The sequence below is a fragment of the Pituophis catenifer genome, unplaced genomic scaffold (genome assembly GCF_029215685.1).
Source record: "Pituophis catenifer annectens isolate HBS135680 unplaced genomic scaffold, rPitCat1.0.hap2 SCAF_2, whole genome shotgun sequence".
Taxonomy (NCBI): domain Eukaryota; kingdom Metazoa; phylum Chordata; class Lepidosauria; order Squamata; family Colubridae; genus Pituophis; species Pituophis catenifer.
The window spans coordinates 189,949,555-189,972,772 of NW_027256882.1; the positions used below are offsets into that span (position 1 = coordinate 189,949,555).

Consider the following 23,218-nt stretch of genomic DNA (forward strand, 5'->3'; position numbering starts at 1 on the left):
GAATGTTAATCATGATTTGTCATGAGATGTAAAGCTTTGTTTCCATACATGCCAGCAGGGTTCAACATAGTCATATTGGTTACTAAAGATGAAACAAAAAAAAAAATGAGACGCTCATGAAAAAGATAGAAAAGCCAGGGACAGAGTTTGCCTTAAATTGCCCAAAGGTTCAGCTATGTGTACTGTATCCCACAGTATAAAAAAACATCTACTAACTCTAGGAAGGAACTTTTCTGACCAAGAGAGGCTTTTGTGTGATCCATCAGAGTTCTCATTGTTGGGAAGATTATTGATTATTCAGAGATGAATTTTTCATCTGGCTTCTGGCAACCAGCAGATAAATTTATCATTTAAAATTCATCTGTTGGTATATCCTACATACAGCCTAATAAACATTCAGGAGCTTCTCTTGTGAAGTTTGGTTGAAAAGACCTGAAATGGATTGTTTTTTTGTGCTGTTGTTTGAACAGGACATGCTTGGTGATTTGTTCATTCCCATGGACACGCCAGAGGCCCAATACAGAGGTTTTCTGAAGGGGCTGTTTGGTGGAACTGGTGGAACACTTGACCGAGAAGAACTGTGTAAGTGTTTTTCCCATACAATGTATCACAAAAATAATAGGAATCAAAGTAAAATATAGAAAATGGAAATAAATTGTATAAAATTGTGATAGTATGACACTGGCCTTTCTGAAATGGTTGTTCAAAACTAATATTTGAACAACGTTGCAAATGTTGTTCAAATGGATAATTTAAATTATACCATTTAACTCCAAAATGTGAATGTTCTAGAAAGTTGCTATGTCTCTCTGTGCTAAAGGCTACAATGGAGGTACTGAATAATGCCTATTATGTATCCAAAGATAAAAATACATTGTACGAATATCTCAACCGATGATTCCTACAAAAAGGGAAAAAAGATCGACCCAGATATATGCAACTAGTATCTTATTGTACTAATGTAAGGTCAATCTGAGAAGTCAAAAGCCATCAGTTACTTGCATGAACTTAGTAAAGTCTCATTGTCTGACATCAATAATGCCTACAACTTTCTATTGCATTCAGTATATTCCATTCATCTTAAGACTGACAGACCTCATGGCTGAAACATCTGGCCTAATTTTTGGACTTTCTTGCTTCTCCATTCCCTGCTTTTTGTTACATGTTGCCTGATGAAGAGTTCTTGAGAACTTGAAAGTTTGCACACTCTTCTGTGCCATTTTGGGACAAAATAAAGGTATTACTAGACTCTGGGATTTATTTCATGGACGATATGGGTATGTTTGCTTTTTATTCTATTGAGGTTGTGGGGGGATTCATTGTACGTTGTAACCTTAACTTACTGCAATATAGTATTAATTGCATATACTTGGGTTTCTTGATTACAAAATGATCTGATAGGTGCACAACACATGTTTTCTCCATCTATTGTCCCTATTTTCATCATGAAGTTTCCCGTAAAATGAAATTGGCCTTGGAAAGATTACTGAAACTGTTGGTTGTCTTCTACCATCTGGGAAGAGCCAGTGATTCAAGAAGTATACCTGCTAAAATTCTCAAATGACCTGAATAACTTAGAGGGCTCTATATTGGGGAAGATTGTTCTGCAAAATAAAATTCTACCAATGAGAGTTATCCCATTCAGAATAATATCTTTTCTGAGAATGGAAATGTTTTCCCATAGTAGCCAGGATTTGTGATGACATGAAGCAGTTCTTTTGCAGATATTCCCAAAGCATCTCAATAAATAGTACTTATTTTGTACAGTTTATTTTTTATACTATAGCCCAAAAATAATGGGGTTCTTAAAATAAGTTATTGAAAAAACATTGCAAACAATTCCAATGAAGAAATAAAAAAAGGAAGGCATCAAAAGAAGTCAAAGCACAAAACTAAAATAAAATAATATTGGGTAAAAAGTGTGTGTTAATAGCACAAGAGCAATATTTCAATATTTCACCAATCCCCTGGGCTCTGGAAATCTGCTAAAACAACCGGATCTTAAGGGACTTCCGGGGGTGGGGGGGAAATGCCAGCTTCACTTTGAGAAAAAGATGTTAGATAAAGCAGGGGCCACAGCAGAGAAGGTACCTAGGACCCACCAAATAAAGTTCTCTAGCTGAAAGGACCCACAGCATGTTGGATCTTGTAGTATTGATAGATGTAAATGGGAGGTGTATCAAATATCTCAAAGTTAATAGTGAAATGGGTGAAGATAACTATTACATTTAACAGTGACAAATCACATAGGAGACAGAAATATAAACCAATATAGAATTGGAAAAATATCAGTATCAGGATTTGGAAAAGCAATCTTGGAACAGTAGATGAGTACAAACTGAATATGACTCAGCAGTGTGTGGCATAGCTACCAAAAGGAAAATGCAATTTTAGTCTGTATCTAAGAGAAGTATAGTTTTTAAGTCGTTGGGAGCCATGACGTATTATTCTACTTTGTCAACCTTACCTCCAGTACATTGGCCAGTTATGGACATGCTTGCAGAAATAGTCACATAAACAGATTCAAATATGAACAGCAGAAATGAACAAGGGACTACCCCTCCTACCAAGGATTGAAAGCACTGAGAATTTTCAATCTTCAGAACTGGCAAAATATAGAGTTTTGAATTATTTGAAGACATGCCAAATGAAAGTAGAAATTTGATATCTACATCCTGGGAAGACAGGTTCCAAATTTCATGTTATGGGGAAAAATAATCCTAATCTCAAGTGGAACTAATTATCAAAGGAACTCCATTTGAAGGGATACATTCAAATGGAATTTAGACAGCCATCTGTTGGAAATGTTTTATTTTGGATTCATGATGGCCTAAAGTACTTCTTCCAACTTTACGATTCAATAATGCTTTGATTCTGTGATCTGAGTGAGAATTCTTTCTATAATCTACTTCAACTGTTGGCGTAGACATAGGCAGGAAGTTTCAGGAAACACAATAAAATGCTTTTAATTCTGTTCCATTTCCAGTTGGTGAAGCAACATCAGGAAAAGCATCTCGTACTCTTGCTCAGCATATTCCTGGATCAATTGAGGGCATGAAAGGAGCTGCAGGAGGTGCTATTGGCGATCTGGCTCGTGCACGCCTTGCTCTTGATGAAAGGGGACAAAAACTTGGAGAACTAGATGAAAGGACCACAAGAATGATGTCAAGTGCAGAGGCATTTTCCAAACATGCACATGAGGTGGGTGTTGATTCCAGAGTAACATTTCTTGCCTTTACTGTGCATTGAGATGAGGGATACCTTTGAACTGATTTATTCACTCCATTAGGCAGATGATATATAAATCAGATTTGTTTGAGACCTTACCTATTTTGGGCCATATTTAGTGCATTTAGTCTTTTCCTTATTCCAGCAGCAGTGATTGTGGTGGACAAAGGTAGTTACGAAAGAGAAATTGTAATAAATGAATGACTGACAAGCTAGAAACTGTTTTAACTGCACTGATTATACTTTTCAAAGTAGTTTTTTTACAGGATTAAATCCAGTTCTTTCAGTTGGCTAATCTGACTGCTACTAATCTTTTCTTCAGCTTTCTGCTGAGTAACTTCCAGGGGTGCCAGAACCTCTGTGCTGCCTGTTATAATCATACATTTTAAATCTGATTGGGAATTGGCTGATGTGCTGCCCACAACTAACCCACGCAGCCTCATCCATTGTCTCTCTCAAACATTCAGAATCACTTGGAAAGATATATGACTCTTTGGCAGAATTTATACAATTGATTGCTTTCACTCCTTAATACCTCCCCAAACAGAAACTGACTAAATGTTTGGAGAGGTTCAATGAAGGGTACAGTGGTGCTTTAAGCCTCAATTGGTAGTAAACATGTCTTTTGTCAAATATTAGCAACCCCCCAGGCACCCCTCCCCCCTTTCCTTTATGGCTCTAATAGCAGCAGAAATCCTGGTCCTGGTCAAGACATGTTACATCAATTCCCCATATTTTCAAATATCTGCTCCAGCATAGTTTACAAGTACCCAGATAGGCAGTCTCTGGAAGTTGACGTTTAGGGTTCATACTGCAGAATGTTAGTATGAAAGGAAAACATTCATATCTCCATGTCACTTGAATATTATTATCTCTATTCTTTCAGGTAATGCTCAAATACAAGGACAAAAAATGGTACCAATTCTGATTTTCAACCAGGAAGCTATCCCTGAATGTGCTGTATTGAGAAATTAGTGGGACAAGCTTCAACAGATCAGCCTCTTAGCAGAAGCAGCTCTTGTTCCATGCTGTTTCCTCTTCCCCTTTCCTGTCCCCAGAGAGTCAAAGAAGAAGGTAGTTTTCTAAGGCCACTGCATAGTGGATTCTTTCCCAAATGATCAATATCTAACAAGCAACATTTAACTGGCTTTGAATATAAGCTGTGGAAAGGATAATTCCTGGTTTGAAGCAGCATGTATATATTAGAATGTTAATGCAGTTACATGAACAAAATTTTGCATGATTAACTGGCTTCCTATACAAAAAAAGCAAAGCATGCTATGACTAAGGAAAGGGGTTTTATTGTTATGTTCCACAAATACACATAGACATTTTAAAACATTTCTAGCATGTTGCTTTCAGCTGAAAATAAACTTCATTTCTCTGATTTGACATTCTTTTTTCTGTAGGGCAAGTTTAGTTTGAAAACAGTCATGCATTTCATTAGTTAGCAAATAAAGTCACATAAAGTTTAGTGGCCAAACCTTTGTGCTTTCTTTATGGGATGTCTAGCATTTTTAAACAGATGTTACTATTGTATCCAGTATTACATATATTCCTTAAGTTTGTTCCATCAAAGTTCCAGATAATTTTGCAACTTTTCTAAAGTTCATGGGTTATATGCTGCATTATTATCCAAAATCACCCATTTTTGTCTTAAACTTTCCTTAAATCTGCACATTTTGTAAAGTTTTTGAGCTGAGAAATATCTTGATGCAGATTGTGGTGGATTCTTTGAATTATGTTTCTGGTTTCAATGGACTTGAAAGAAATCTGATGGATTTCTCCAATAATGAGAGTCTTTGCTTCTATTTTGGGAACTGCAGCAAAAATTTATAAATAAACTATACAAATTACAACTAGTGTTGCTTTTTTCCAGTAATTGTAGTAGAAAACATATCTGGTAAGCAGGTTATATTAAGACATAAATTTCATTGATAAAAGAGATTGCAAGTACCTCTTTTGGGAAATCCCCAAATTAGGTCACTGGGTACTAATATAGCCAAGAATGAAGTGCGGGTAAAAAGCCTTTTTAAAAACACAGGAGCACACTGCATAAAGGGTTGGATAACAAAGTTGATGTCAAAACATTATCCCTTCCACAAAAAACTTCGTTTGATTGAGAGCTTCCTGATGCATCTACCAAGGAACACCTAGTCTTTCTGGAGAGTAAGGCAGGTCTGAGACAAATAGGTTTATCTGCCCGTCAAAGATGCTGAAGTTACTGAAAGCATAATTCCAGTTAGGAAAAAATGGAAGAGAAACCATGCTGTCTAGTCAAAAACTTAGTGAATGAATACCTACAATTCATAAAGCCTATAAGTGATAAGAAAAGGAAAGGGTCGCCAAGGAAGACTCTGAAAAATAACCTGGAATTCTAAGAAGTCTAAAGTCTGAAATGAACTGAGGCTGATGAAACTTTCAAAACAAAAGGAAAAGCAACACTGAACCAATTACTCAATGAACATAACACAAGGACAACAAAATGATGACAGGTTAGGGGAACTGCTCTACTGTTTAAAGAAAAGGGTATGAGGGTGTAAAATAGTTTTATAAAATTGTGCATAGATTGGAGAAACTTATTAAACAAAATTGTCCAGGTTTATTACAGAACCAGAGAATGATCTACTATCACATTTGAAAATGCAGTTAAGCATTATATGGTATCTAAGCCAACAAATGTTGATGTAAATTCTTAGCAAGAGTTTTATGCTTATATAAGAAAATAAATAAAAAATGAATTTATTATTTACCATTTAGTAAATGAAAATTATGATTGAGAACTTGGTTATTGTTACTTTAATTTAGGATGTGCTACAAAATTAGGGAACTGGTCTGGAGGCAAGACAAATAGAAATTAAAAATGTTTCTTTGTACAGTTTAACTATGGATTATACTATCATAAGTTTGGATGGTGATCATAAAGGTTCCTTTAACAAAAACACTTTTAATAAACAATAAAAAGAAAGGTAAATTGTCATTATTTCAGTGTTTATAGGTTTTCCATTCAGTAAGACAAATACTGGAAAATGCTTCAAATCAGTGCTTCTTAATTCAGTTCATGAAGGTACTTATTCCAGCTGTGCTTTGGGGATATTTTCATCATGGGCCAACATGATTATTTGTGTGCTTTGAAAATTATTAAATTGGGTTGCCCTGAGCAGATTCTCTCACTGGGCAATTATTTTCTGTTTGTGGAGGAGTTAATTTTTAAGATTCTGTCTTCTTTGTCTAAGTTACTCTACTTTTGATCAAGCATAACTAACCTTTTCTTTAGTGGATCTCCAGAATTATTCTGTGACTCAGTTCACTTATTTCTCTATCCCTCTGTGAGCCTCTGCTTTTTCCAGAAAGATGCAGATTTCATGGTTACAGAATTGGTGACAGCAACCATTGCTCACAGATTTTCTAAACCATGGTTCATTTCATCATGGTTAACAATAAGCCACAATACACTAACATGCAAAGCAAAATTGAGATAAATTCTATTTTGTGAGCCAGCCAGTGAATATGAATGTGTGTGTGTTCACACTGATTGGTTAATAGGAACAATTGTCCTCAAATTTTGACCTAAGTATATCTGTCTAAAGAATAGCACATTATCTAATCCTAGATGTTCCATCATTTCCAGTAATGTGAATCAGAATTTGAAATCAAGAACTAATTTAATTGACTAATGTAAATCACCAGATGGATTTGCACTTGGCTGACCAACTATACAACTACAGCATTTTGTCTTCAATGGAACTACATCTATATGGAGGGAAGCATGCATAGGGTATCCCAAGCTTCTGTTTTGGGACCTGAGCCCTCCAACCTCTTCATAAAGGTGGTCTAAGTGAGGGGATAGAACGGGAGCTCATCAAATTTGCAGATGACAGCAAGCTGGGGGGAATTGCTAACACTTTGGAAGAGAGGCTCAACATTCAAAAGGATCTTTACAGACTTGAGCATTGGGCCTTGTCCAACAAAAAGCAGTTCAGTGGTGAGAAAAATAAAGTCCTGCACTTAGGTAGGAAAACCCACATGTACAGGTATAGAATAGTTGACACCTGGCAATAGTAATTGAAAGAGGGATCTAGGAGTCCTAATGGACAACCACTTTTTTACTTGATGCTGATATTTGAGCCAATAATGTTGTCTTCTTTCACACCAGCTTCTATTGTAAATTCTGTTCCCAACTTTTCCTTTGCAGGTACAGTAGATCTCAATTAGTGTGAATAAGAATCCCACAAAATGGTACCATTATTCAAATTCTTACTATTCAAGGTGGTATTTTTATAGAAAATGTTGTAATTGGTGCCAGCTCAACGGAAAGTCAGTGAAAAAATTTAAACCTAACTATAAATATTGCAATAAAGGATAAAAAGAATATATTAATGATTTCAATTTATGGTTCACAGAATAGTTATAGAAAGTAAAATGAAAGTAAAAAAATCTGCCAGAAATCCAGGCATTCCAATATCTTCTCCAGTTTTAGTATTGCTAGGACCTGTCATATTCAATTATATCGAAATTTTGCTCTAAGAAGCCTCTTTTTTTTCAAACTTGCAGTTTTTCCCTGATAGACTTTTCCTTTTGTCCATTTTGCATGAAGATTAGCAATGTCTAAAATCTTAATCACAATTGCATATGTTCTAACATCAAATATGCACGTGTTAACTAATGTTAAACTTTAATTAATGTTAAACATTAACTAAATTTTGGGTTGCATTTAAATGCAACTTGGTATCAATTTATAATCTGCACTAAATTGTGATTTACTTGTAATCAGATTTTTTATATTAACATGTTTTCATTTCTTTTTTCTGTGTAATTATCTTCTATACTGACTTTTTGATGACCAAAGTGAAAGTTCCAAATGCAAAGTTAATTTTCAAATGCAGCTCAAGAGAAGAAACATGCTTCTATTTATTTTACAGTAAGTGATGAAGTATATTATGGAACAAAGTGAGCAAATTCATTGACTGATTTCACATCATAGAAAATATAAAGCAGAATAGTAAGCTACACTATGCAGGATTTGTCAGATGAAAAATAAAACAAAGGAATGGACTGCATATTTTTAAATATAAAACTGTATTGTATTATATCAAGGAACATTCCAATAGACAGATATCTCATGCATGTGCTACATGGAATAAATTTACCTTTAGCAGGGTGCATTTCATATTTTGTACTCTCCTTTATATATAAGAAAACTCATAAAGATCATATATATATATATATATATATATATATATATATATATATGGTTATTACCTGGCATATAAAAATCATGGAATTATTACAGAAACCTGAGATACAGATACTTCTTATATTCAAATTACACACAGCAAAATAGATTAATTTCATTTTATTATTCATATATTTTATTATGTAAGTGAAATAAATTAAATATATATTCTTCATAAAAAAGCTGTACTAGTAAAATATAACTCATTCTTCTAGCGGTTCCTAACTGCATTGCATTTAAAAAATAATCTTATATTCATATTTTAACAGTTAAATATGGACTTTGGAATCACTAAGATATTACCAGGAATTAATACTATTTAGTGAAATAATTTCATAGTGATTTTTAGTTATATCATGACATCTGAATTATTTTCTTAACAGGATTAAATTCAGGGGGTTTAGATTTTTTTTCTGAGATATTAAAGGGATGTTATCAGTGCAAAAAAAGAAAGAAATATGTCTAAGTGTCCATTTCCTCATAGAATTGTGCATTACAAACGTCTGTTCATCATTCAAAATTCCAAGTCTTGGAGATCTCCCCAGCTAGGCCCAATTTTGATCCTTACTGGAAGCTTTACTGAGAGTTTTACAGCATTTTCCATTTCATGTTTAACAATCTGTGCCACCTGAAAACAATAACAATATAGGCTTAGAAAAATAACTGAGTGCATGGTTACCATGAGATTCATCACATTTTCTTTTTTACTAGTTATCAAAGTTGAATAAATATTTAAAGTGGGTCAGAGTATCTTTAATATTAGGGCAGGAACAATGATTCAGAGAATCTGAAAAGGTAATTACACAACTGACTTTCAAAGAATCAATCCATTTTATGTCATTAAAAAAAATGTAGAACCATATACTCATGAAACTCAGCCCAAGCATACATGAACGGCATTTTGTAATCTGAAAAATCAGCCAATTTCCGGGCTGAAGAAGCTTCTTGGATGAGAAGCGAAATATCTTTAAAGAAAAAATAAAGTCCATTTGCTTCTTGAAAAAGCATCTTTGAGACAACCATGATCTGGATGACTGAGAATCTCCATCAAACATTCAACCAATTTGCACTTCATTCCCTACAGCTCTGAATGCAACTTCTCTCTAAAGTGACTTTATAAGATGTAGACCTAAACATGAGGACAAAACTGGATTGGAGTCCAATAATGATTTTGAACAGTTGCTAACTTCCCTTTGGGTTTTTACTGTATTCTTTGCAGTCAACTTGATAACCATACAGATAACAACCAGTCTGTAAGGATTTCAGGGAAACTCTATAATCACACCTGAATTATGCCCTCAACCAACCCATGCAAACCGCTCCCCCCAATGACTGGAATTGATGTAATCTCTTTATCACAAGACCCATCACAAGACCCTCACTTGACACACCCACACCTGAAGCCTTTATAAACAGAGGAACACTGACACTGACATCCCCTAAACTCCACTGAAGATGTTACTTAGCCTGGAAATGAAATATTCGGAAACCAACCCACAGGCTTGGGGAATGAAACTTCACCCTCATACCTGAATTATGTTGTCTTCTGCAACTTCATAGAGAAGTTCATCATGCAATTGGAGTATGAAGAATCCTCCATGTTTGGGATGAATAACCTCCCTCTTTTTCATCCTCTGTGATTTTCCTAGAAGAATAAACACTGCATATTTAAACATTAAAATAACAGTTTCAAAGGACATTAAAGTTATAAATTGTCATTATTGCTACATGAATAGAAATATGTTGCCCTCCAAAGGAAAGAAGTGGTAGTGCTTAGTGAAGAAAACCCTGAAATAATTGGGAAGTAGAAGTCACCAGGAGAGTTTGTTAAGCCAATAGATTCAACAAAGTTACATTCATATTAAAAATGAATATAGAAGCCTGTAGAGAAATAACTGTTTTGTTCTAACCTGCGTTAGTCAGGACGTGTTTAGAGTAACATATATTATTTTGGCATTACATTTTAGCAAAACATTGATATCTTAAGAATGCTGAAATTAAAAAAAAAAAAACAGGATGATGAGGAAGCTGAACACCAGGTATATTTTCCTGCCTCTGAAATATTTAAGCAAATGCTGCACAGCTATTGTGATATTTTGCAGTGTTATACTGGACTTAGCAGAGGAAAGGCTGGTTCTATCAGCTACCATGTCACTCTTCCTAAGTTCCTTTCTGATTTTTTCTGATCTATGGCATTTGATTCTGATGCACACTTTGAAGAACTTGGCTAGGCAAACAAACTGTGTCCAGCTATGATCACCTTCCTGAAAAAGCCATTGTATTTTGCCTAATGCCAAGTGCTTTCCAACTTTCTCATTTTGATTATTTTTTCCATTACAACAGGGGTGTTAAACTGGCGGCCCGCAGGCTGGATGCATCATGCACCCACCCTAGCTCTGTAAAGGGAAAAAACGTCGTGAAATGCCACGAGGGCAATGTGACATCACAAATTTGATACACGTGCCTTACCATTTCTGATTGAATTCAGAATTCGGGAAATAGAACAGCCAAGGGTCTGATTTTAATAAAAGGGGACAATGCTTATAGCAATAGCACTTAGACTTATATATCGCTTCACACTGCTTTACAGCCCTCTCTAAGTGGTTTAGAGAGACAGCATATTGCCCCAACAATCTGAGCCCTCCTTTTACCCACCTCAGAAGGATGGAAGGCTGAGTCAACCTTGAGGCTGGTGAGATTCGATCTGCCAAACTGCTGGCAGCCAGTGATCAGCAGAAGTAGCCTGCGGTACTACACTCTAACCACTACACCACCGTGGCTCTATTATATTATAAATGTAAATTACTTTCCAGGCTTAGGAATCACTATGAAATTAAAAATAAATGTAACACTTTACAATAATAAAGAATGTATTTCTTTTCATTATTTGAATTCATTCTTTATTGTTCTATATTTTTATACCAGAACCAGTATTATAGATTTATTTTGTTATTACCCCAGTGTTTTTATATTACATTTTATTCTTTTTTGGTTCTGTTTGATGGATTTGTAAAGAATTTGTACAGAATTTAGAAAGGAGTGGTTTTTATTTTTCTATTAACCCAGTGTTGAGTACTGTATTTTCATAAACTGTTTAAATCAGAATAAAAGGGGCAATTTCATCACTTTCAATGCCTGTGTAAAAGATGTAGGCAATCACTTTCTGCATCTATATAATTGTTACTGTTAAGGATAACATGCAGATGTGGGATACAAGGAATCCTGGAATACGCCTCTTGTTTCCCTTGTACTTTTCTTACAAAGCCTGAAGTTTATTCAGATGGTTCTTACTGACGTTAAAAATGTAAGAAGAGGGAATATTCTAAAAGATGGATATCTTCCTCTCCTGCATAAACAGAAAAAATATTTTCTTTTCTTGATTAAAAATTACTTTTCATTTTGTTAGATGTCTAACTGATGAAAAGCAGAGACAGATATTAGACCTGCCTCTTTCCCCAGAAGTTATGACATAAGTCAGATGATGAGAGAGAGGGGCTATTGGCAGAGCCCATCCCTCACTGTCTCTAAATTCTGAATGAACATTGAGGGAGGACATCATTTAAGGTCCCGTGGGTCAAATGTATCAGCCTGGTGACCCATGGTTTTCCCCAAATCTTACTTGTTAAAAAGTTTTTGTATCCTAATGGTGTTGTCCAAAAAATAATAGAAGACTTGACTATTTTACTTTCTTGAAACAGCCTTAGAATATTATCCTTACTTGACTACATTTTTCATCTACAAATGAAAATGTAATTGAGCATTGATTTTAACTGATACAGAACCCAAGAAAGCCAACTTGAAATGTCTGCCAGGAATATTTAGTGTTCTGAGGCAGGCTAAAAGCAAAACCTAATCAGGAATATATATGGCAAAAGCTATGAAAAAGGAGCAAACATTTTATGACCTTCTTATATGAAAGTAGGTGTTTCCCATAGTTTTAAAATTTAGAACATTTGATACTAAATATAAAGACAGAGGAAGAAAAAAAGACTGACCTGACAATATTTTGGGGGATGAGCTCTCCAAATGTCCAAAAGATTTTACTGTTGAAGGTAAAGCTTCTAGCTGTGCCTGTATATTCACTGTGGCTGCCTTAACAATATCTGCAGCAGAGCCTTGGATAACTGTGTTTACAGCTTGCCTCTCTGCCTAAAGTTCATGAAAATCACAGTGCAGAAGTGAAAACAAATTAATTGCTATAAATAGGCAACATAATTTATATTCACCTGAGAATGTTAATTTTTTTCTTGGAACTCTCTCTCTCTCTTTCTCTGTGTGTGTCTCTTTCTTTATAACAACAGCCTGAAATAATAATTGAGTTCCTGCAGCATTTCTGTGTTCTGTATTACAGATGAAAACAGACAAATCTAAAGAACTAATACCTACAGTATTAAGTGAGTACAAGTATAATAATCAAGCAAGCAAACAAATAAATAAGGATGGAATTTTAAATTAAAAAAGAGAAAGAACAATGAAGAAATAGTTTTGCAGAAATAGTTTGAAATAGTGATTTGGCGGTTAAAAGAATAATTCTGTAGTAATGGTGAGCTTATCATATTAAAGAGAATTCAAATCAATACATACAGTTGGCATTAAAATCCATACATTTGGGTTGATATAATTTTAAAACTTAAAGTTGGAAAGGTGTTTCTTTTTAAGTGTACATCAAAAACAAAAAATGCAGATAATTTGTTAAACTGAGCAAGATATAAACAGAATGAAATATATTAGAATCAGAAGCCTGAACTGATTTTGAATAAAAACAGGTGGCTCACAATCCTTCAATATATAAGGATTAGGCAACTGACATATCTAGAATTGCTCTTCTTTCCAAGGCAACGCAAAGCCACCAGGTTTTTCATTCTGGTGTTTACATGCTTCATTTTGGAGGGAATGCGCTGAAATAAATAACAAGGCTGAGTACTAGAAACAAGGGAAGTTACTTCTACATCTCTATGGAAGAATGAGAGCTGAGAATTATATTGATAAGCCTGGACTTCATTAAAATCAATGTGAGCTGCAAGGAAGATACAAAATAGTTCATCAAGATGTGGATCCTGAGTGGGTAGAAATGGTTTATATTGCTGCAATTTGATTACAGCAATGACAGGTCAACAGGGAGAAGAAATTAGGAATACAACAAACAATGCTTGAAAATTAATGGTAAGATCACACATAAGTATCCAGAGAACAAGAACAGTACCACTAGGAAGGTTGAGTACAGAGATGTAGCAATTTAACAAAATGTTTCTCACTATACCTGAGCCTTCTTGTAAGGATTTGTTTCCTTAATTGCTGGAAGGTATCTACGCCTCCCCATGATTGTCTGCACAAACCCATCCCGGGTACACTTCTTCACTGTCTCTCTCAGGAATTTCTGAATACCTACATGAAATAATATGTCATTTCTGGTGTCAGCTATCAGTTCATCATATAAATCCCTGGTTGAGTCCACAGATATACTGCTAATTTTTAATAAATATCATTAATTAATTATCATTATCAATATCATTTACTAGCAATATCATTTTACTAACAATTCCTTATCTTAGCAACTGTTATTCAACACTCAGACTTCATAGATCTAAGGAATGTCTTACCTTACACTGCTTCATGCTTAAGTCTTACATTTCATTATTATTATTATTATTATTATTATTATTATTATTATTATTATTATTATTATATCTTTAGTGAGATTCACAGCCTTTGAGGCTGGTTAATAGCTCAGCAGCTCGAGTCCTAACCAAGGACCTAGGAACTGTTAAGGTATCGTCGGAGGATGTAAGCTGTTCCGAGTAAGGTGGTTTTTTGTAGAGTCAAAATGTTCAAATTCGGCAAATTTAGAATTTCTAAATAGCGGGGTAGCCCTTTGGGTATTGCTCCAAGGGCTCCAATTACAATCGGGACAACACATGATTTCTTTTTCCACAGTCGCTCAACTTCAATTTGTAAGTCCCGGTACTTTGTGATTTTTTCTTGCTGCTTATCTTCAATCCGTGCATCACCAGGTATTGCAATGTCAATGAACCATATTTCTTTCTTTTCAACTATTGTTATGTCAGGTGTGTTGTGGACCAAGTGCCTGTCAGTCTGAATCCTAAAGTCCCACAAGATCTTGAGTTTCTCATTCTCTAAAACTTTCTCAACCTGATGTTCCCAGTGGTTTTTGCTGTACTCAAATCCAAACTTCTGGCACAATTTCCAGTGAATGATCTTAGCAACACAGTCATGGCGTTGTAGGTAGTCAGTTTGTGAAATTTTGCTGCATCCACTGATCAGGTGGATATATATACGCACGATATCAGACCTCCGGACAATATATATATCGTGAGATATGCACAATATCAGACCTCCGGACTTTTCGTCGGGCCCTGAAAACACACTTATTCCATCTAGCTGGGCTGGCTTGATCCCATCCTCTCAGTTTTTAATTGAATTCGGTTTTAATTGGGTTGTTTTAAACTTGGGCCAAAATTATTTAATTGTTTTTTAAATTGTTTTTTAAATTTTATATGCTATGTTTTATCTTGGCTGTACACCGCCCTGAGTCCCGCAGGAGAAGGGCGGTATAGAAATAAAATAAAATAAAATAAAATAAAATAAATAAATAAATATATTTGTTTTCTGATGATATATGATGATATGTTTTCTGATATTATTATTATTATTATTATTATTATTATTATTATTATTATTATTATTATTATTATTATACAAAGGGCATTATTGCAGTATTACTGTTTCCATGTGCGGATCTTTAAAAAAAAACCCACTGTATTGTTTTCATGGCCACTGTCTCCCAAACATGGGAAACAATGTTCTGTCAAGAGGAAGGAGGTAAGAGGTGTTTCTAGTGGAGAAATAGCCTGACCAGAAGTTTTCTAGAGTTGTTTCAACAGAAAAAATTAAATGTGCTGCATTTACATACAGAGGCACAGCTATTAATAAAGAAATGCATGTCCTACGCTCTGTAACATAGTGAGAACAAATGGTTCCAGAGCTGATTCCAAACTGCTATGAAGATCTGAATCTGTTGATGTATCTCAAATTTCCAATAATTGTTTACTGAATAGCAGCAGCAATAACTTGTTTTCCCCAGAAATGAAGAAAGTTAACCAAAACAGATCTCCCTTCACAACTTTTCCATACAAAGTGTCCTATCGTTGCATGCCCTTAGTTCATTCACACATAAATAAATGAATGTGGGATTTCCCAGGTATCAAGCCCTTATGCTTCCACTATCTAGGAATTCTGTGAACCAGACAGTTTGATGTTTCACAATGCAGTTTTATTTATAACACTTTCAGATTTTCATTCTCTGTCTAACATGCACATACACAAACAGGATAGCAGGAAAGACAGCTTCATCAGTATATATAGTCTACCTTGCTGCATCACTTACCGATGGTTTAAGTGATGCAGCAAGTGAGGACTACTTGTCCATGAAGAACATTGAACCATCACTGCATTTAGTAAACTATTGAACAAGGATGCCAAGAAGAATAGATCACCGGCAATCTTTACCTGGATATCTTGATTTGAAGGACTCAATGAAGCACAAAGCATCAGTTTCTTGAACACCCATCTGCTCCCCTAAGGATTTAGCTCCAATTCCATAGATTATTCCATAGCAAATCTAGAAAAATGATAACTTTCTAATTTACTAGTGAATAACCAACAAGATTCAAGAATAAGACATTTTACTGGCACAAAACTGCTATTTCATTTGAAATATTAGATTTTACTTGCTGAATAATAGTTTGTTCAGCTTTGTAATTTTAAGGGCACTATACAGTGAATTATAGGGACGCAGTGGCTCAGTGGCTAAGATGCTGAGCTTGTCGATCAAAAGGTTCAGTTCAGCAGTTCGAATCCTTAGTGCTGCATAACAGGGTGAGCTCCCATTATTTGTCCCATCTTCTGCCAGCCTAGCAGTTCGAAAGCAGGTAAAAAATGCAAGTAGAAAAATAGGGATCACTTTTGATGGGAAGGCAACAGTATTCTGTGCGCCTTTGGCATTTAGTCATGCCGGCCACATGACCACAGAGATGTCTTCGGACAGCGCTGGCTCTTCGGCTTTGAAACAGAGATGAGCCCCATCCCCTAGAGTCAGGAATGACTCGCACATATGTGCGAGGGGAACCTTTACCTTTTTATACAGTGAATTGTTATTTAACTCTGTTTTACTTAAAAGTCTTTATAAAAGGGAAGACAAATTCTTTCCAACTGAGTTCCTTCACAATGTTTACTTTTGCATCAAAAGATTGAAGGGAAGGGAAGCAAAATGGCTGATGGAGAATAATTTTCCTGCCACAAATTGAGGTTTTGATCTGGGGCAATGGCTGGCTCACTAAACTGTGAGATCACAATTTAAGTTTAGTTTCATATGACATGAAAAAAAAGAATCTTGATTCAGAAAAGCAGAAGGATGATTATTTATTTGTTTATTTACCAGTATTTATTAAACCAATTTACATAGCCACCCATCTCACAAAAGATTTTGGGCAGCATACAATATTACATTTTAAGACAATAGAGGCAGAAACACACAGAAGAGAGGTAAACAACTTATTAGTGCTGCAGAAAACTGCAATGTTTTCTATAAATCCACCCAGGACAATAATTAGAAGAGAAGTAGAAAAAAGCCAACATTGTCTCCTTGGGGACTTACATACGCAGAAGCTCCTTTCGATGTGGTAGAATGTTAGGGTTCATTTATTTAATTCATATCCTTCTCTTATGCCAAGAAATATATGAGAAAGCTTGTCAAACATTCTTGGCATTTACAATCTCAATCCATACATTCTATTTTGGAATCTAATTAATTGTAAAACTCAAATTATATTTACATTTTCCCCTCTTCATTTCGTCTGCCTTCTGTCAGCCTCTTCTAAAGATTTTGAAATTTCTAAACTTTACACAATTGCTACATATGATAAATACCTAACAAACCTAACAGTGTTGACTATGGTAAAAACCCACTTGTTTTTATAATATACTTCATACTCAATATAGGGCATTTATATCAGCATGAATCAATTGCCCATCTGGTAACAATGGAAAATTGCTATAATATTCCTTATCAATATTTCCTTTTTCACACAGTGAAGTTGAAACTATGATTCATATTATAGTCTTACCCTAATTGTACAGCTGACATCTTCAGCTCTAGTCTAGTTTTCTGCAAATTTTCAGACCAATCTCAACTGGCATTTATTCTACTATTTTAGGATTATTGAAATATATAGGAACACTGCAAAATTGAGCCTCTTTTTTGCAATCCACTGTAGGCAATCAGGATGATGCAAAGTCAGGACAGGGTACTAAGTGCCACACACAGAGAAGATAGGCCTTGGAAAGACTCCAGGAAGAAGAGCAGTAAGCTAATGATGGAACTATGGCTACCCTTGACCTGACTCAGCAGTTCTCCCAGCAACAGTGAGGCTTTGTTGCACAGACCACATAACTGGCAGCCTGAAGTTTCTCACACCAGCAACACCAAATTCCAGGATTCTCAGTTGCTCTAATACATTCCACAACATCAGGCTTTTCAAGCAGAGAAATGTGGTGAAAGAGGAGAGTTGGACCTGGCCACCCTGCCATGAAGATCTCTCTGCTCTCAGAAACTGAGAAAGATGATCAGCCAGCAAGCAAGAGTTTTCTATTTAAGGAAAGGAAGGACTCTGCCAGCTGAGGAGACAGAAGAGAGAAAGGTACTGGTGGTACTTGATTTATAACCACAATTGGGAACAGAATTTTGATCACTAAGCAACATGGTGGTAAAGCATCATCATGCAACTGCATTGCTTAGCAATGGTAATGCTGGCACTCATTTTTACTTGTTGTTTACTGAATTCCATCAGTTGATAGCCAACAGCCCATCCCAATTCAAGCCATTCCAGGTTTAGTTCCTCCCAGCCTCAAGCACTGATAAGTAAGGGACTGCCTCCTCTTCAACACCCCCTCCCCATCTTCTCCCTGTCCATCTCTGCCCTTTTAGCGATCCTGCCCTTTGCCTCATGGGCAGCAAGCAGCTCCAGAACCCTGTGGCTCTTCCATGCTGTGGCTAGGGTTGCAAGAAACCCCTGAGCTGCAGCAAAGACTCAGCCCCCCCCCCCACCTTTTGCACCAGCAGTGCAGTGCAAAGCTCCAGCCACCCCAATTACTTGGCACAAAGATACAGGGCCTTGGGAAGTTCCAGCAGCACAGCACAAAGCCATAGTTTCCCAGGAAGTTCCAGCCACTCCACTAGCACAGTGTAAAACCACAGCAATGCCTCAGCAAATCCCAGCAGCATGGTGCAAAGCCACCATACCCCAGGAAAGCTTAGCTGCCCAACCCAGTCCTAGCCACAGTTGCACTCCACCACCTCAGTTGACCTTTGCTGTCTTCTTCCTGCAGCTGCTGAACTGCACCCAGCTTGACCCTATAACAGGCAGCTGCCAGCCGTTCCAGGCCTTCTTCTTCAGGCCACATCCAAATCGTGTGAGATCTTACCATGCTTCAGAAGGCCTCAGAAGCCTTCTAAAACATTGTGAGAAGGCTGTGTACAATTTGGAAAAAGCCAGGTGTGGCCTTCTCTGAGGCTTTGTTTGACCTCTTCTTTAGCTCCAGTTCTGCCAGTGTGGGGTGGTCCGGCCAGGATCAGAGGTGTGTGTGTGAATGGCATGTGCATGTGCAAGCTCCATTGGCTCAAGTGGCAGACATGTACGCCCTCCACTTGTGCAAATGGAGCTTCATGTGTGAGCGGAGGATGCTTGCACTGATATGCAAAGCTCCGCTCGCGTGAGCTGCATGCACTCGCACGTGTGCTTGTGAAGCTCCACTCACGTCAGTGGAGGGTACTTGTAGTCGTGTGTGAAGCTCCATCAATGTGAATGGAGTTTCGCATACAAATGCCCTCCGCATGCGCGAGTGGAGCTTCACACATGAGCACAAGGTCCACCGCTCGCGTGAGTGGAGCTTCATGCATGCGTGCTTGACCACTACTCCCGTGGCCCGGTAGTGAGCCGTAGTCCTGGGGTTGGGGACCCTTGGGGTAGCCAAAAGATCAGAAATTGGGGGGAGGGGAGTTGAGAGGAATTGAATGCTCCTGCGGTTATAAGTGCAGGTGAGCTGCCACCCACCCAAATTTCGATCATGTGACAGTGGGGGCATTACAATCTCAGTCATAAGTCCCTTATTCATTGCCACCATAACTTTGAATGGTCGCTGAATAAATAATAGTCAAGGATTATCTGCATTAAGAATTGGGCAGTTCTTAATGGGATAGGTTTCCTAGATTTCCTAAATATGATCTTGAAAAATATTACAGATCAACCCAGTAATAAAATACAATAGAGGTATTCTAATTAATGAAATACACTCCCAGCTTAGTGGCCAAAGTAAAATGTCTATTTCACAGCTCTATTTTGTAGTAAAGCTATTTTTTAATTACATTAAATATTAAATGAAATACCATGATGCTTAATTTTCAACTATGATATTCTTAATTTTCAAGTACTAGAAATTTCATATACACCAAACATGATACAAAATTTATATTATATACCTGATTAAATATTTAATCATGGGCATAGGGAAAGGTTTAAAAAAATTGTTCAACTAAATTGATATCTCAAGAAAAATGTATATTTTCAAAATTACCTGTTTAGCTTGTTGCCTTAAATCATTCCCAACATCTTCAGGATTAATCTTCTTCCACTCAGCTGCAATGCTTCTAAAGACATCGACATTGATACCAAAGGCCCGGAGCAGCCGATCATCAGAACAAAAATGTGCAAGGATTCTTAACTCAAGCTGAGAGTAATCAGCAGCCAAGATCAAGCCACCTATGATCAATCATGCAAAATAATTTCTAAATTAACTGATTTCCTTGAAATCACAAATAAGGGCTTCTTTCTCTCCCTTACTAATCTTTCAGTGAAAGATACAAATACAAATAAATTTGAAATGTTACTCTTTACTAATGATGAACATCTGATAGCCAAGGTTTATAAAAGGTTGCTACAATTAAACCTAAAAATTGAATATGTTAAACATTGTTTAATTCAGTGGGCAAGACGTTTTGGTATAATATATAACTAGACCAATGGAAAAATATGTGGATTAAAGCACGGTCCCCAAGCTTTGGACCGTGGCTCATTTGGAACTGGGCTGTGCAAGAAGTGGGCAAGCGTGCACATGCAGTTCCACTTGTGTGAACGATGGGCGCACTTGCAAACAGGCAAAGCTCCATTTGTGCGAGCGGAGGGTGGGTGTGACCACCACTCACACAGAACCATTCCCTCTCCCCCCTATGCCCCGCTTTTCAAGTTGGAAAGGTTGGGGACAGCTGGGTCAAAACTGAATATAATTCATATTGAATTATAATCTTAAGGAGAATTTTTATAAAATGATTTACTGGTGGTATTTAATGCCAGATAAACCAGCAAAGATGTATAAGACTGTTGCAAATAGTTTTTTTTTTATTTGATTTATATGCCGCCCTTCTCCGAAGACTCAGGGTGGCTTACAATGCGTTAAGCAATAACCTTCATACTTTTGTATATTTATACAAAGTCAGCTTATTGCCCCCACAATCTGGGTCCTCATTTTACCTACCTGAGAAAGGATGGAAGGCTGAGTCAACCTTGAGCCTGGTGAGATTTGAACTTGCAGTAATTGCAGGCAGCTGATGTTAATAACAGTGCTTTAGTCTGCTGCGCTACCAGAGCTCTTTTAGTTGTTGGAAATGCAAGTGCAAGGAGAGTACTTTTTATGATATATGGTGGACATGTGACAATGCAAAGAAATATTGAGTAGAAATCCATGTTTTAATTCAGAAAAATTTAAAAATGGACTTACAATGGAAACTGGATTTTTTTCTTTTTGGACTATTAGATAAAGATATGGGGGGAAAAATAGAACGTTGTTGCTACACATGTTTTTTGTTGTTGTTTTTTTTTATTGCAAAAGTTTTACAATTACATTTTCACCCCTTTTTCCCCCCCCACCTCCCCCCCCAAACTTCCCAACCTCCCTAACCCTCCCTAACCCTCCCCTCCCCCCAGACTTCCCTATAATATACTCATACTCATAAAGAACCCTAATATAACACTTATATATAGACTTAAACCCCTCCCTCCCCTGTATAATGTTTCTCTTTATCTCATTACATTAAAAAAATTTCTAGTATATTATTTTCAAATAAAAGCTATTTGATACTTTCTAGTTTGATATTTGTTCTGAACATATTCTATCCACCTTTTCCATTCCCACTCATAAGTCTCTTGTGAACAGTCTTTTAAATATGCTGAAATCTTCGCCATCTCTGCAAAACTGGCCATCTTCAAAGTCCATTCCTCAATAGTGAGCAAAGCTTCATTCTTCCAATATTTACCTATCAACAATCTTGCTGCCGTTATCATATACAATATCAATTTTGTTTCACCCGATGTAAAACCCTTAACTATACCCAATAAAAACAGTTGTGGAGAAAATTGAATTTTTTTCTTCAAGACATTCTGCATGACCCACCAAATTTTTATCCAAAAAGCCTTAACTTTCCTACAGGTCCACCAAACATGATAATACGTAGCATCCAAACATTCACATCTCCAACATTTTGGCTGAACATTAGGGTACATACATGACAACTTTTTGGGATCTAAATGCCATCTATAAAACATTTTGTAGAAATTTTCCCTCAAGTTCTGCGACTGTGTAAATTTAACATTCTGAACCCAAATTTTTTCCCATGTTTCCAGCATCACTGGTTCTTCAAAATTCTGTGCCCACTTAATCATACAGTCTTTAACTAATTCAGTTTCTGAATCTCTTTCTAGCAAAACATTATAAAGCCTTTTGATATGCATTGGACCTTTCTCTCTTATATGTCTAACCAATTCTTCCTCATGCAACATAATACCAGTTTTTTGGTCCTCTTTCCATCTCAGTTGTAATTGATTATATTGTAACCAAGTTAAATTAATCCCTTCATCCAACAGTGTCTGCAATGTCTTCAGTTGCCATCTGCCCGCATCTGTAAAAAGAACCTCTTTATATAAAACCCCCCCGAGTGACATTATATTTGTATTCCACAAAGTATGACCAAGATCCAGCCATAGCGGTATTTTATAATCCCATTTGAATCGGTGCTTCTTCCAAACTCTCATCAAAGAATCTCTAAGTATATGACTTTTAAATACTTTATCTACTTTGTCGTCGTAGAATAAGTAAGCATGCCATCCAAATTCAAGATCAAAACTTTCTGCATTCAATATTCCAGTCTTTTTCCTTCCAAACCAATCACTTGTTAAAGTTAAAGCTGCTGCATCATAATATAGCTGTAGGTTTGGAAGTTTAAGACCTCCTCTTTCTGGAACATCTTGCATAATTTTCAATTTCACTCTCGGCTTCTTCTCGTTCCAGACAAACTTATTCACTCCAGATTGCCAAACTTTCAATTGTTTATCATTTTTAAGCACCGGAATCATTTGAAACAAAAAAAGAAATCTTGGCAAAATGTTCATCTTAACTGCTGCTATTCTTCCAAGTAAAGACAGCTGCAGTTTTTTCCAAATCTCCATGTCTTTCTGCACCTCTCGCCACAACACCTCATAGTTATTTTGAAACAATTTCATATTTGATTCTGCAACCTGAACTCCTAGATATTTTACCTTAGGTACAGTCTCAAAACCTGCCCTCCTTTCAAGCTCATATTTACGATCTTGTGTCATATTTTTAACTATCATTTTAGTCTTTTTTGGA

At 36.3% G+C, this 23,218-nt stretch overlaps 2 protein-coding genes across 2 annotated transcripts in view; one reads left to right on the forward strand and one right to left on the reverse strand.

The window, feature by feature from the left end:
- STXBP5L (syntaxin binding protein 5L) overlaps positions 1 to 4,156 on the forward strand; it is a 76,199-nt gene extending 72,043 nt beyond the window's left edge. The window contains exons 24-26 of the mRNA XM_070935310.1: positions 471 to 582; positions 2,987 to 3,201; positions 4,115 to 4,156. Coding sequence (XP_070791411.1) covers positions 471 to 582; positions 2,987 to 3,201; positions 4,115 to 4,156 — 369 coding nt within the window. The remainder of the gene's footprint in view (positions 1 to 470; positions 583 to 2,986; positions 3,202 to 4,114) is intronic.
- Positions 4,157 to 8,978: 4,822 nt separating this feature from the next.
- Positions 8,979 to 23,218, reverse strand: part of POLQ (DNA polymerase theta) — a 76,081-nt gene continuing 61,841 nt past the window's right edge. The window contains exons 25-30 of the mRNA XM_070935311.1: positions 20,114 to 20,298; positions 15,992 to 16,103; positions 13,725 to 13,849; positions 12,460 to 12,613; positions 9,994 to 10,109; positions 8,979 to 9,092 (exon numbers count right to left, since the gene is read on the reverse strand). Of these exons, the coding sequence (XP_070791412.1) occupies positions 8,979 to 9,092; positions 9,994 to 10,109; positions 12,460 to 12,613; positions 13,725 to 13,849; positions 15,992 to 16,103; positions 20,114 to 20,298 (806 nt within the window). The remainder of the gene's footprint in view (positions 9,093 to 9,993; positions 10,110 to 12,459; positions 12,614 to 13,724; positions 13,850 to 15,991; positions 16,104 to 20,113; positions 20,299 to 23,218) is intronic.